General features: G+C 38.9%; 1 protein-coding gene across 4 annotated transcripts in view; it reads left to right on the plus strand.

Annotated features, from left to right (window-relative positions):
• Slc44a1 (solute carrier family 44 member 1) overlaps nt 1-13,433 on the plus strand; it is a 164,776-nt gene that overhangs the window by 110,035 nt on the left and 41,308 nt on the right. For 2 of the 4 annotated variants that reach the window (XM_051187807.1, XM_051187808.1), the window contains exons 14-15: nt 4,034-4,270; nt 6,259-6,564. In XM_051187807.1, the coding sequence (XP_051043764.1) occupies nt 4,034-4,270; nt 6,259-6,549 (528 nt within the window). In that variant the 3' untranslated portion in view covers nt 6,550-6,564. Of the gene's footprint in view, nt 1-4,033; nt 4,271-6,258; nt 6,565-8,674; nt 11,053-13,433 lie in introns of those variants that run through there. The other 2 variants (XM_051187809.1, XM_051187810.1) reach the window with 2 other exon arrangements.

Here is a 13,433-nt window from a genome sequence, read left to right on the forward strand (position 1 = left end):
TCCCCAGAACTGCATACACATAAAGAATTAGGAAACAGTCTATGTTGTGATGAGGATTGTCTTGACTGGTTCTTGTCACAAACCTAGACATATCTGTGAGGAGGGAATCCTAACTGAGAAAATGCCTCCATCACATTGGCTTGTAGGTAAGCCTGTGCAAGAATTTTTTCATTAATGGTTGATATGGGAAGGCCCAGCCCCTGGGCAGATGGTGTTGCGTTGTATAAGAAAGCAGGCTGAGCAAGTCATGAGGGGCAAGTCAGTAAACATCACCCTCCATGGCTTTAGATCTTGCTTCCAGGTTCCTGCCCTCAGTTCCTGCCCTGACTTCCTTTGGTGATGGACTGCCATCTGAAAGTGCAAGATGAAATAAATGCTCTCCCATGTTGCTGTGGTCATAGCAATAGAAAAGTAACTAAGGCAGGGCAGTATTGCTCCTGGAGCCTGGAGTCTAGCTTTCTGTATTTAAATCTTGCTGCTGTCTTCTACTGGTTGTGTGACTATTTGTACAGTTGAGATAATAATAGGGACATATTTTTAGTGTTGTGAGGCTTAAGCCACTTAATGCATGCAGGGTATCTAGGACAGTGCTTGACACATTGTTAGTTTTTGGTGAATGTTAGCAGTTTGGGGTGAATGTTAGATGTTATTATATAAAAATCCTTTTTAAAATAGAGCTGTTAGGAAACAAGACCTACTTTCTTTAGAGCTGAGAAAAGAGTTTATTCCATGCTATCAAAATCTGCTAAATCATAAGTAGCATTATACTTAGATTTCATTGCACCTGCATTTAAAACCAGATGATATGTAGGAAACTGAAAAATGAGGAAAGAATTATACAGTTGCTGCATGACTAGAGTATCTATTGTGCCTTTGTCCCTCCAGTGAAGTCTCATAGATTTGTGTTTCTACAATGGAGCAGTCACAGCATACATACCTGTTGTTTTTGTTCGTTTTACCCCACAGTCTCATAGACCTTCCCTATTTTGCCTTGATGATCCTCATAATTACTCATGGGCACTATGGGCAATATCCCATTAAAGACCATTCTTAAACACTGGAATGGGGAAGCCACTATGCCTTCAAAATGTCTTTGCAAAGAAAAAAAAAATATTTGGTCTAATGTTAGCATAGCTTTGTGCAGTTTGAAGTATATAGCCTCATAGGGAACTGTCATCTGAAAACAATTAAGGATAATTACTTTGAATATCTGTAATTAAGTTTATATTATAACAGATTTGCTTATGTCATGTTTTTATATGAGAGAAAATTTTATAGTAAAGGTGAAATGCATCAGTGTTCCTGAAGGGCCAAGTTAAAGTGTTAACTGAATATGATGCATGTTGATTCAACAAGGACTTAGAGTCTTTGTTTTGTTTGTGCTACTTTTATTTACAAATTTATAAATTATCCCTAGAGCTAAAATAGAATGAACACATACGGGTGGGGGGTGCAAATGAGGATGACTTATGCTAACTGGCAGTGCCTGGCCATGCCATGAAAGGTGACCTCCTTACTGCTTCCTTAATATTTCATAGCAGAGGGAACCAAAGTGTAGAGAGATCATTAACTGACCACATTTTGAGGACTAGAATGTGGCAAGACTAGAGCTCATATTCTGGCCTATCAGATGTAACCATGTACAGTCATTATTACAAATAGTCCCGAAAACAGTTCTAAATACAAAATAAATGTAGCGTTAGGGGCCCTTTGTAAGCATTGTAATGCTAAGCAATGGAGAAATGGCTAGATTTAAGAGCCAGCCTAATAAACCACAATCTTATTGTGAGTTTTGAATATGATGAAGAAATGTATATAATGCAGTCAGTAAAAAGGCTAAGTAAACCTAGTGGGCTGTCACAATAGTGTTTCAAAAATGTGCGTCGAGGACTAGAGCTGAAGCTTGGTGACAAACATGTACTGAGCATACACAAGGCCCTAGGCATGACCTCAGCACCACTGAACAGAAAACTAGTAAGTCAACTAGAATGTACATTAGAAGAATGAAAGCTGTTAACTCAGAATGTTAATGGCGGTTACCCCATGCTCCTCCCCATTATTTTCCCTAGTATGACAGCTCTCTCTCCTTTCAGTGTGCAGCCCTTCTATAAGGAAGAATGCATAAGCAATGGCATGCAGTGGCTTTAAATGGGCTTTGTGGATTTTGCTTTTAACATGTTAGTAATCTTACTGACAGGTTTTTCTGTAGATTTATCATATCTTTTATTCACTCCATAAATATAGACTGTTTATCTGTGATATAATCCAGTGTCCTGGGTGCTGTCTGTGTGCTAACACAACTTAGGTGGTAGGGAAAGAAGAAATCTGTATCCCTCTTTCCACTTGATATTATAAGCATTCCTAGTTTCAGTTAAAAAAGATTAAATATGGTTGTGCGCTTATATCATTTCTTGACTATTCCTCTGGTGTGTTCTTTTTTTTCAAACAGTTAAACTATTCTCAAGTTTTTCTTTTTTTTCTTTTTTTTTTTTTTTTACTAATTAAGTTATATTGCATTGAAATGTCTTGCTCAGATACTCCCATGTTAATTATTGTTGGCTTAATTTAGTCCTAGACACCTAGTAGAATTGATTAGAGTTCTTAAAGTGATTTACTAAATTAAAATGTTAATAATAAAATAAGTGGAGGCTAGAGAGATAGTTTAGGGGTTAAGAGCATTTGCTGCTCTTTCACAGGGCCCAGGTTCAGTTCCCAGCATCCACCAGTGGTTCACAAACATCTCTTAATTCCAGTTCTAGGAAGAGTCCCTTTTATGGTCTCCATGGGCACAGGCACACATGTAGTACACATACATACATGTTGGCAAACATTCATACCCATAAAATTAATAAAATCTTTAATAATATCATAACATTGAAAGTTAATTTTAAAAGTATAAGTCAGGCAGTGGTGGCACAAGCCTTTAATCCTAGCACTCAGGAGGCAGAGGCAAGTGGATCTTGGTGAGTTTGAGCCCAGCCTGGTCTACAGAGTGAGTTCTAGGACAGCCAGAGTTACACAGAGAAATCCTATCTTGAAAAGCCAACCAAACAAAAAACTATAAATGTACATTTTAAAAATTAACTCTCAATGATTTAAAAAGAAGAAGAAGAAAAATATGAGTTTCTAACACAGTAAGATAAAATTTAAGGCAGTCTCTCCACTATTGCTTAGATTCCTAGTTGGGGTCATCCTTATAGATCTCTATACAATTCCCTAGTGCCATATTTCTCTTTAAGCCTATAATGGCACCCTCTATTGATGTGTCTCTTCTCTCATTCTTTATTCATTTCCCCATTCAATCTTCCTGCTCCCAATTTGTTCAGGGGCTCTTATCCCTTTCCCCTTTACCTGGGGACCATGTATGTCTCTTTTACGGTCCTTCTTGTTTCCTAACTTCTCTGGAGGTGTAGTTTGCAGTCTTGTAAACCTTTGCTCTATGTGTAAAATCCATATATGAATGAGTACATAGCATGTTTGTCTTTCTGTGACTGGGTTACCTAGATGGTTTCTTCTAGTTTCATCCATTTGCCTGCGAATTTCAAGATTCCATTGTTTTTTCCACTGAGTAGTACTCCATTGTGTAAATGTACCACATTTTCTCCATCCATTCTTCAGTTGAGGGGCATCTAGGTTGCTTCCAGGTCTGGTTATTACAAATGATGCTGCTATGAACATAGCTGAACAGATGTCCATTTGTATAAATATGCATCCTTTGGTTAAAAATACATTTATCTTAAAGTTTATTACCAGATTCTCAATGAGTGAGGTTTTTCAGGAGCCATATTACATTTGAAAAACTAATTTACCTTTAATGTAAACATGAATCTAGTGCTAGTGTGTGTTCTTAAATTTGTATGATGCCCATGAGTGACTTTTTGTGCGGATATATGTAGAGTATACATTTTGTTTTGAGATCAAGCGGCCTTATGTAACCATCACTGATGAAGAGTTATTTTTAAGTCTGAAGCAATGAAGATGTGTGGGTGCCAGCGTGGGATATTAAGTGTGGTTTCTGCTCTCTCTGCCACAGGTGCTGATAGTCTGCAGCACAGGTTTGGCTGGGATTATGCTGCTCAACTACCAGCAAGATTACACAGTATGGGTGCTGCCTCTGATCATCGTCTGCCTCTTTGCTTTCCTAGTCGCTCATTGCTTCCTGTCCATTTATGAAATGGTAGTGGATGTATTGTTCTTGTGTTTTGCCATTGATACAAAATACAATGATGGGAGCCCTGGCCGAGAATTCTATATGGATAAAGTGCTGATGGTAAGTACTTCAAATGCCCTCCATGGCTTGAGGTATAAAAACGGTAACAGCATTTTCAGAACACAGTGTGGGTAATTCCCACAGAGTAATTCAGTATTAAAATTGTAGAACTCAATCACAAGTGAAATTTGTCTTGGAACAATTGGGACAGGTCTTCCTGGTACAGAAGAGGCCATTTCAAATCCAGCTATTGGAACAGTACTCGTTAATACTTCTAAACATTCACTGTCCCATCCTGTCTGCCACTCTCCACACGACAGATTTGAATGGACTTTTAAAACATGTTTTCGAGCCACTGATCCGAGTGTCCTTTCCTGAAAGACAAAACTCTTGTTTTCAAATCCCGTTTGCCTTTCTCCAGTAAGCTTTTATCCAAGGGTTTTACCATCAACTTTAGTTAAAGCCCATCATGCTATATCCCACAGGCCAGATTGAAGGCATTCATACTATAACTGCCAGAGTATTTTGTGCCCAGATTCATCCATGCATCTCCTGAATGAAGTTCCTCTGTATCAGAAATTCAGCTGAATTTTGAAACAGTTTGAAAACCCCATTAAAAGGCTTTAAGAGACTGGGGATTGGCTCTGAGCACTTGTTGCTCAGGCAGAGGATCAGGTTTCAGTTCCCAATACTCCAAGTGGCACCTGCATAACCTTCTGTCACTTCAGTTCCAGAGGATCCCATACCCTTTTCTGGCTTCCTGGGCACTGCACACAAGCATGGTGCACCTATGTACAGGCACTCACCCAAACACATAAAACTTTTTTAAAATGTAAATAATTTAAAATTGCTTTAAATACAGCTTTATCATTGTCAAATTATATCAAACTAAAGAAACTTAGAAGTGAATGCGATACACTGCAATAATGAGCCATTTTCTGGTAGTGTGAGGGTAGCCAGTAGTGAAAACTTGAACTGACCTGTTTGATACTGATTGTCTCTGGCTGATATCATTGTGAGCTAAGTGCTGGATGCTTTCATGAGTCCCGCATGAATTCTGTCTGGTTGTTTTCATATGGAATTGCATCTGTATTTCACTCTCTGTGACAAGAGCAGTTCAAGGGTAGTTTTCTGCTAATGAAGTATTCTTTGTCAACCTGCCTCAGTCCCCCTGGTGTTGGGATTGGAGGTGGAGACAGAAATTGTTCTCTCCCTCTGTTTTCTTCTGTAGGAATACTGAGGGTAGTAAAGAAGAAGTAGTCTCCAGGCTTTGATAGGGCAGCCCCTGGGGAATGTTCCCACCTTAACCACTCTGACCACGGTTCTGGTTGATGCTTTCCATTTCTCTTCTTAATGGAGGAGTATCCAGAGCTGGAAATAGCAGGATGCCTGTGATGGGAAGGAGGAAATATTAAGGCTGGATAGTATTCTGAAAATAGCTTTCCTGTGCTTTGGTTTTTGTTGGGGGGAAGGTGCTACTTTTAAAGTATTTCATGATAGTAGAGCTACCTTCTAGGTCTTTGTTATATGCAAAGGCTGATGAGTGGGGTGTCATTGGTGCATGCCTATAATCCCAGGCTGGTGTATGAGAATTGCCATGAGCTTAAAGCCAGCCTGGACCATATAGTACGTGGCATACCTGCCAAGTCTACATAGTATCAAACCCTGTCTAAAAATTTATATATATGTATGGTGTGTGTGTGTGTGTGTGTACACCAGAAGATTTTGAAGCAAACTGATTTTGGCTCATTTAATCTTCATATGGGAGGGGGAGCAACAGAAAAGATATTCTAAGTGTGGGAAAAGCAAGCTCTTAAAACCGTTGGTTAGAACTACATTATCTCTTGGAGCCATAGTGAGAATGTCAGAGTGGGTGATGCAAGGAAGAATTTACATCTGCGAATTGCTATCTATCCTGACAAATTTAGTAATTTACTTGCCCATTCAAAGTATTGTTTACCACACTAAGGTTGTATCATTAAAATTCACCCACTGACTGAAATTTGAAAAGATCCCCAAGTTAATGCCAAGTGGTCCATATCTTGCAGGAATTTGTGGAAAACAGTAGGAAAGCAATGAAAGAAGCCGGTAAGGGAGGCGCCGCGGATGCCAGAGAGCTGAAGCCGATGGTAGGTGGAGATGAGGAGGTGGCCGCCCTCCACCAGTTTCACTTTTACTTCTTCTCTCTCTCTGTCTTCACTGACTACACATCCTCTGGAGAAGCCTTTGTTATCTGTATCACACAGGACATGCTACTCTTTCTGTTTGTCTGCTTACCCATCACTTGGATGGCAGAACTCCTGTCACGGCTGCGACCACCATCTGTAAAAGTGAGCTGAAAGGAACAGCGCCCCTGCCGGGCTCAGAGGGCTGGGGGAGTGCCTGCCTCCAAGTCTCAACTGCTTCTCTTGTTTTCTTGCTGTCCGTATTAGCTTTCATCCCATTGGACATTTGGGGGTGTGTTTGAAGGAGCAGTTCATTTTTATCACTTTATAAGGTGACTGTGAAAGTTCCTTTCAGCTTGCTAAAGTTCATATCCCTCCTTTAAAAACAAAAACAAAAACAAAAAATGTTGTTCTGTTGGCATTGCTGTCTTTGCCTCTGCGGACTTTTTCTTCTGTTGCTCAGATTGTACTTTCTTTGCTGTTGTTTCTGTTCCTTTGTTTATTTGGTTTGGTTTTGAGTTATTTTTGCCTGTAAGGTGATTTCCATTGATAACCACATTCCATCTTGGTAAGACAGACTACTCTTCTCACATCTTAGTTGTAAAAGGAATCGATTTCTCCAGTCACAGATGACGGATAGATTTAGATAGATGACTAATACTAAGGTAGCTAGACAGACAGACAGATGGATAGATTAATGTAGTATGTATAGGCTTATTATTTGGGGGAGAAAAGTGACTTAATCAGTTTAGCATCCCCTGAGTTGTTTCTCTTGTAGAGAGTCTCCTGTAGTGTAATAATAGCACATGTCTTAAATCTATACTGGTCTAATTAGAATGATGCTACCAACCCAATAGTGACTTGAAGAAATGTTACTTATTTTACCTGGTTGTCTTCATTGTTTGGGAAATAAAGAATCAAAGCACACACGTGCGCGCGCGCACACACACACACACACACACACACACACACACACACATACACATATATTTGTATCTGTAAAGATTCTAGCTTGCCTTTCCCTCTTTTGTGGGAGTTGAAACTTCCATTAAATCAATCTTCAGTAAGCATTCTAAGAAAGGTAGAGATATTTGAAGTTGAAGACCAGCCAATTTGGCCATGAACTTGGCATGTATTTACATTTTGACTCTTAGTAAGTAGTAGATGAATTGTGGTAGACCAGAATACAAGTATCCCTTCCCTACCAGAAACCCTAATTTATAGACCTAATCCTAAGAGAACTGCCAGTTGCATAGTGTGCTGCTAGAAGCCACAGCCTTTACTGAATAGTATTTTCAATTTCAGCTGTGACCCATACCACAAGCTGTATATTAAGATCTTCATTCAGGTTTTGCCTTCACTTTATGTTGTTCATCAGTTCATAGTATTCCTACAAGTTCTGTCCCCAAACATATGTTTTGTGTGCATTGTCTTTCTGGTGTGTTGGTTACTACAGCATTTGACTCCCACTCCCCTAGAATATCACTGTAAGTAGTTAAGAATCCCTCCACCTCCGAAACAGTGGAGAATGTGAGAGGCCAGCCCTATTTCTTAAGCATGCCATTAAACAATTCTTATCATGTCCAGCAAATATGATCAGAGTTGACGTCTACAGTCCCCTAGCCCTCATAAAGAATTATCTGAGACCTTCACCACTGAGGCAAGGGAACCATAGAAAGTGAACCACCTGTTCTGGTTTGCTGTGTTACTCTTGAGGTGAAACTCCACAAAGAGCATTGTGTCTGTTTTGTAATATGTATAGCAATAACTGCTACCACCTGGCTCCTTCCATATGGGCTGTCTTCATTTAGATTTTTTTTTTTAATCCTGTAAAAATATTTAGGAAAGTGAGGTTTTCAGATTGTCCACTTGATAGGGGATGGTTGAACTAAATAAGAAACTGCCACTTCTAGAGCTATTTAAGAGAGCCTCACTAGTTTTAAAAACTTTTTAAGATTCATGGTGTCTCCAATTCTTAGAAGCATTTGCTGAATGTAATGAAGTGTTTGGAGATATGGCTGTATGGTTGCTGTCGTACAAGGATAAGATTTCAGAGGGGAAACCCTGAGCTCTCTGGGGGCGTGGGCTGGAGTAGTAGAGGAGTGGGCTATGTGTGTCTCACTGGTGACCCTAAGGAAGTAAGGCCTGCAGTATCCCACCATCCTAGGTTCAAGAGAAGAGTTTCCACCTATTTTGCCCTGTTGCTGTTGTGACCATGTGTGTATGCTAATAGCATCATTCATATCTCCTTTCAATGGTAATTTTCTAAGATTATACTCTGTATGACTTTGTTTTCTAGGCTTCGGGAACAAGTTCTGCTTGAACGTAGCCGACGGTTATGGACCCCATTGACATTCCAAAACAATATATACACATAACTATGTATTTGTGTGTGTGGGTGTGTGTATATATGTATATGTATGTGTGTTTATATATGTATATGTATATACACACACACACATAATCAGCCAAAATCAGAGAAAAGGAACAGGGATTTAATACCTTTTTTATGCTTATTTTTGTCAAACATGTACTCCTTTCATACGGGTGGCTTTTACAAGGCAACTTCCGTCACTTAATGTTTTCAATTGTAATTGTCTTAATGGAAATGTTAGATTCATATCTGATTAACATTTTTAATAAGTAGAGGAAATTTTAACTTTAGTTACTTAACCTAGGTAAAATTATTGTACCAAATTCTTGTGTAAGTTTTTGCAGGGATGATTTCCCTGGTGTATGTTTAAAATCAGTATCTTATTTTACTGATGCATAAGTCCTGGTGTGTCAAACTAGGCATGTGCGTTCAGACAAATAAGAGATTTCTCCAATCTGTTTCCCCCAATCAAAGAAGCCATGCCATTTTACTTTCAGAGCATATGAGTGGGCCCGTTATAGGGAATTTCATAATAGCTCATACATTTGTCAGCCAACATTCAAAAGTAACCAACTCCTCAGGTATTTGTAGTTTACCCTAATGCTTCTATAGAAGAACGTAGGAAAATAGAGAAAGGAAGGGGTAGATAATCTTTATTATGCAAACTTTTTTCTTGTATTTTGTCTCTTTCCTTTTTTATTTTTAGTAGCATCCGCCACACATCCCTGTGCCTGATTTTAAAGGAAGCTGGGGCACCCAGCAAGTTTAGCCTTTACATTTCTGTGTATTGATTTTCAGCTTAGGTAATTCCTGAAGGCAGAAAAGAGGGAGAAGCATGAGGCATGAAGCACTGAGAAGCCCAGTGCTTTGCGTTTGTTTCAAAGGCAAGTCAGGAGCTTAGGGTTAAATGGCCATCTCTTCACATGCTCGCTATGAAATCTGAACACACTGGCAGGTGCTCCACTCCTTGGTCATCCGTTGAGTATCCAGAGTCCTACAATGTGTAACTGAAGAATTGGTTAGTGTTCATCCTCAAGTGTGAATGTTCTTTATGTTTGGGGGGATGTTTGGGGTCCTTTGTTTTGCTGGGTTTTTTTTTTTTTCATTCCTAAAGCTTACCAGATATGAATGGCTAATATTCCATTGTTCTGCTTATTGTAATGGTGAATGCTTTAAGAAAAAAAAGTGTAATTTGCTAAGAATAATTCATGATCTGTTTATGCGATAACTCCTTTTTGTTACAATTTTTTTAAAAAAAGCTATTTTTGTTAATGTAAAGTAAATATTTCAGAGCAGATTTTTTAAACTTATTGCACTAAATACAGGCTCTGTTAAAAAAAAAAAAAGAAAAAAGAAAAAAAAAAGCCTCAGCATTTATCATTCCATAGAAGGAAAATCTTTTGAAAGAAAGCATTGTCTGTCAGAGCTAGACAGTGAATTAGGCTGGTGTTAGGAATTGCATACAGTGTCCCCGAGGGCTCAATAAGCAGCTGTTTGCTAATGTGCTTCCTTTCAAAGGGTTGGACCTTTAAATTGCTGCAAAAGGTAAATTGTATTTTCTTTTTTTAAGTACTGGTGTTCTTTAATCTAGCTAGTCTAAATTTCGCTAAATGCCTTGGTTTCTTTTCAAAGCTCATGAATATTTCTGAGCCTTCAGAGTATCTGCAATAAGAGTCTGGATTCAAATGACAACAAACCACACACACACACACACTTAAGAGTTCATGTCTAAGCAGGATCCGGGAAACCAGTGTTGAGAGCATAGCCGTTGTGAAATAATAATTCGTCAGAAATTAACATCTAACATCTAGTGTTGCCAAATAGTGTCGCTGTACTTTTATATCATTTGAAACGGAATTTAATTATGTAACTAACTACTGTCCTACTAGGTGAGAGAGAAAAAAAATAAGAGTACCATGTGACTCATGTCCACCCAGATTTCGGACATTCAGAAACATTGGGAACTAAACTTAGAATGGGCAAAAGCCTGGAAGATGGGTCTCACCCCGGAAGACATTCCAGGAGCTAGCCGTTTTAGGAGGTGTCCCTCCAAGGTGACACGATGATGGACTTGAACTTGGGAATCAGGTTCTACTCACTTGGACATCCCTGCATCATGGACTCTTGCTGCCCCTGTTCCATGTGCTCGCAATTCCAGCTACTGGAAACCACCAGGAATGCTTTCTAATCATCATTTGCAACTAGAACTGTAATCAGAAAGAAAATTTGTATTTTTGTATAACTTGATTGTGTGCCATTTTATATAACGGGTCCTGTTTTACAAATAAATTTTGTTTTACTAACATTGTGTTTAGAAATTATGATCTATGTGTAACCATGTCATTTGAGTTCAATTAATTTCCAGGCTGTTTTCCCCAAGTACATTTATGTGCCATATAGTTATATGCAAATATGCATATCTATTGAACGGGTGCACACAGAGAGATATTTGATGTATGGAATATCACTCTGCCTTGAGCTCCATTCTTCGGTTAGTTTTTAGAAAGCCCGGCAGAGGCTCTTTAGTAAATCTTAGGTGTTCTGCCTGGGTACTCCTGCTGCCTCTTTCATTCATCTGCAAGTCATTTTCCTAGCTATGAGCTGCCTTACTGCCATTTGCTCACCGCTTCCATCCTCTTGCCCAAGTGAGAAGAATAGACCAAGAACAAGAATTACCTGTGAATTCTGGACACCTGAATAACTTTATAACATTTTGTTCTGTGGTTGTAACTTCCTGATTTTTCTGTGATGGTTTTTCAATGCCACACTTTGAAGTCCTCTGTCTCTGGAGTTAGACTTGGGTCTCCTTTTTAAAATGGTAATGGTGTCCCCAGTGCTACATGGTCTCTGCCACCAGGTATTTAACAGCCTGGTGCACGATTTAGAGCTTCTGGACCCCTGCCTATAGAGTAAGTGGTCGTGTTACTGCAGTGTGGGAGGAAAGGGGTTGAATTTATTTCAGTGTGAGTCCATGAGCCCCATCTTCCACAAAGAGGCTTACTAGTGCAATAATAATAAATCATTAACACTGAGTAAGGGCACTGAGGTTGTATAATCCCTGCATGGATGAGCAGACCTCAACACAGACTGTTCCTTGAAACCATGTAATACAAAAGTTAATGTTTAGCATTAAAGTTTTCATCCTAGCCTCAGATACTAAAGTTCTAGCTCCATGCAACTTAAGTACCTTTGCTGGCTTGGTTCTTATTCTTCCCTAATGGAGGTTCTTATTGAGTGTACTTAAAAAATTATGCTCGAAATTGGTGTTTTCTTTAATGGAGATGCCCTTTTACTCTTAGTTTTTCTTTCCTTCCTTAATTTATTTATTTATTTTTTCCTTCTTTCAGTGAAGAGCATTAAGCTTCTAATTATAACCTCTGCCCAATCCCATAAACCATGTTATCTGCCTTCTGAATGCATTCTGAAGATTCCACCCTAGTCAGGCATGGATTCCTTTATCCTAGTCCTGGGCTGCTTTAACAATGCATCATAAATACCTCTCCCTCCTCAGAACAGCGCAGGCAATGCATGCTCCAGGTATCTGCAAGCCACACAGTGCCACCACCCCACTCCACCTCCGGGCCTCAGACATCCCCACCATGCACAGTCACTGCTACTGAGCGTTCTTTCAGGAGGTCCCTCAGCATTCAGGGCAGCGTTGTGAAATCAGCTCCAAGCCCAGAGCTATTGATGACTTGAGCATCTTGTTTCACTTTACTGTTTATTTTTGACTTCTCATTTGAATTGGGGTTTCTTATAGCCTTACTGCAATTTCTGAGAAGTCTCCTTCAAAGGGGTCTGTGAGCTTTCATCTTTTAATGAGTAGTTGCTCAGCTCCGAGGATTGTTCAGTGACAGGAGTTGTTTAGCAGTCTCAAGGCCCAGCGCCACCCTAAAATATCAGTAAGTCACCTCAATATTGCTTTGCTGAGATCACTTGGAAAACAAACAAACAAACAAACAAACAGGAATCTGGAGGCTCATCAGTGCCCCTGATGCAGTTAATCTCTGTATTCTGTTCATGCATTCTGCCTGACAGATAGAAGTGTTTGCTACATGTGCTCTGTGAATATATATCAGAGAATTATGGAACTCTGAGTTAATGCACGAAGCAGAGAGTATATTCTATATTCATAGCATATTCATGTAGCTGTGTGTATATTACAGAATTTGTGTTAACCCTTTTGAAAAGTAGGCATTGTTCGTATACAGAATTAACTTGTCTTCATTTAGTGCCATACGGCCCATTTTTTGAAAAAGCAGGATCTTAGGATTTTTGAGTATGTCAAGAAAAAGAAAAGTCTAAAGTTAGCAAACTTAAAAACTAAATGAAAATTTAATGTATTATATATAGTGAAAAGTTTAAGATAACACACTTTTCCCATTAGAATTTCATAAACTTGAGCCAAATCTTATATTCCATATTTTAAGAGGACAATTTCAATTCAAAATTTAAAACTTTGAAATATCTTTCTTACAGAAAACCTCAATGCAGAAATTTTAAACATGTGACTTTTTGTGGAACTACCTTTCTTTTCTATAGAACTATTGTGTTCTTTCTTCCTCCTCATTTTGATTTCTTTATGTGTAACAATAGACCAACAATTGAATTTCTTTCTTGCATGAACAATTGCTGCTTTTGGAAATTGCAAATACAGGATTTAAGTTTGATGTTTTCTTAGGGG

The sequence above is a fragment of the Phodopus roborovskii genome, unplaced genomic scaffold (assembly GCF_943737965.1).
Source record: "Phodopus roborovskii unplaced genomic scaffold, PHOROB, whole genome shotgun sequence".
Classification (NCBI taxonomy): Eukaryota; Metazoa; Chordata; class Mammalia; order Rodentia; family Cricetidae; genus Phodopus; species Phodopus roborovskii.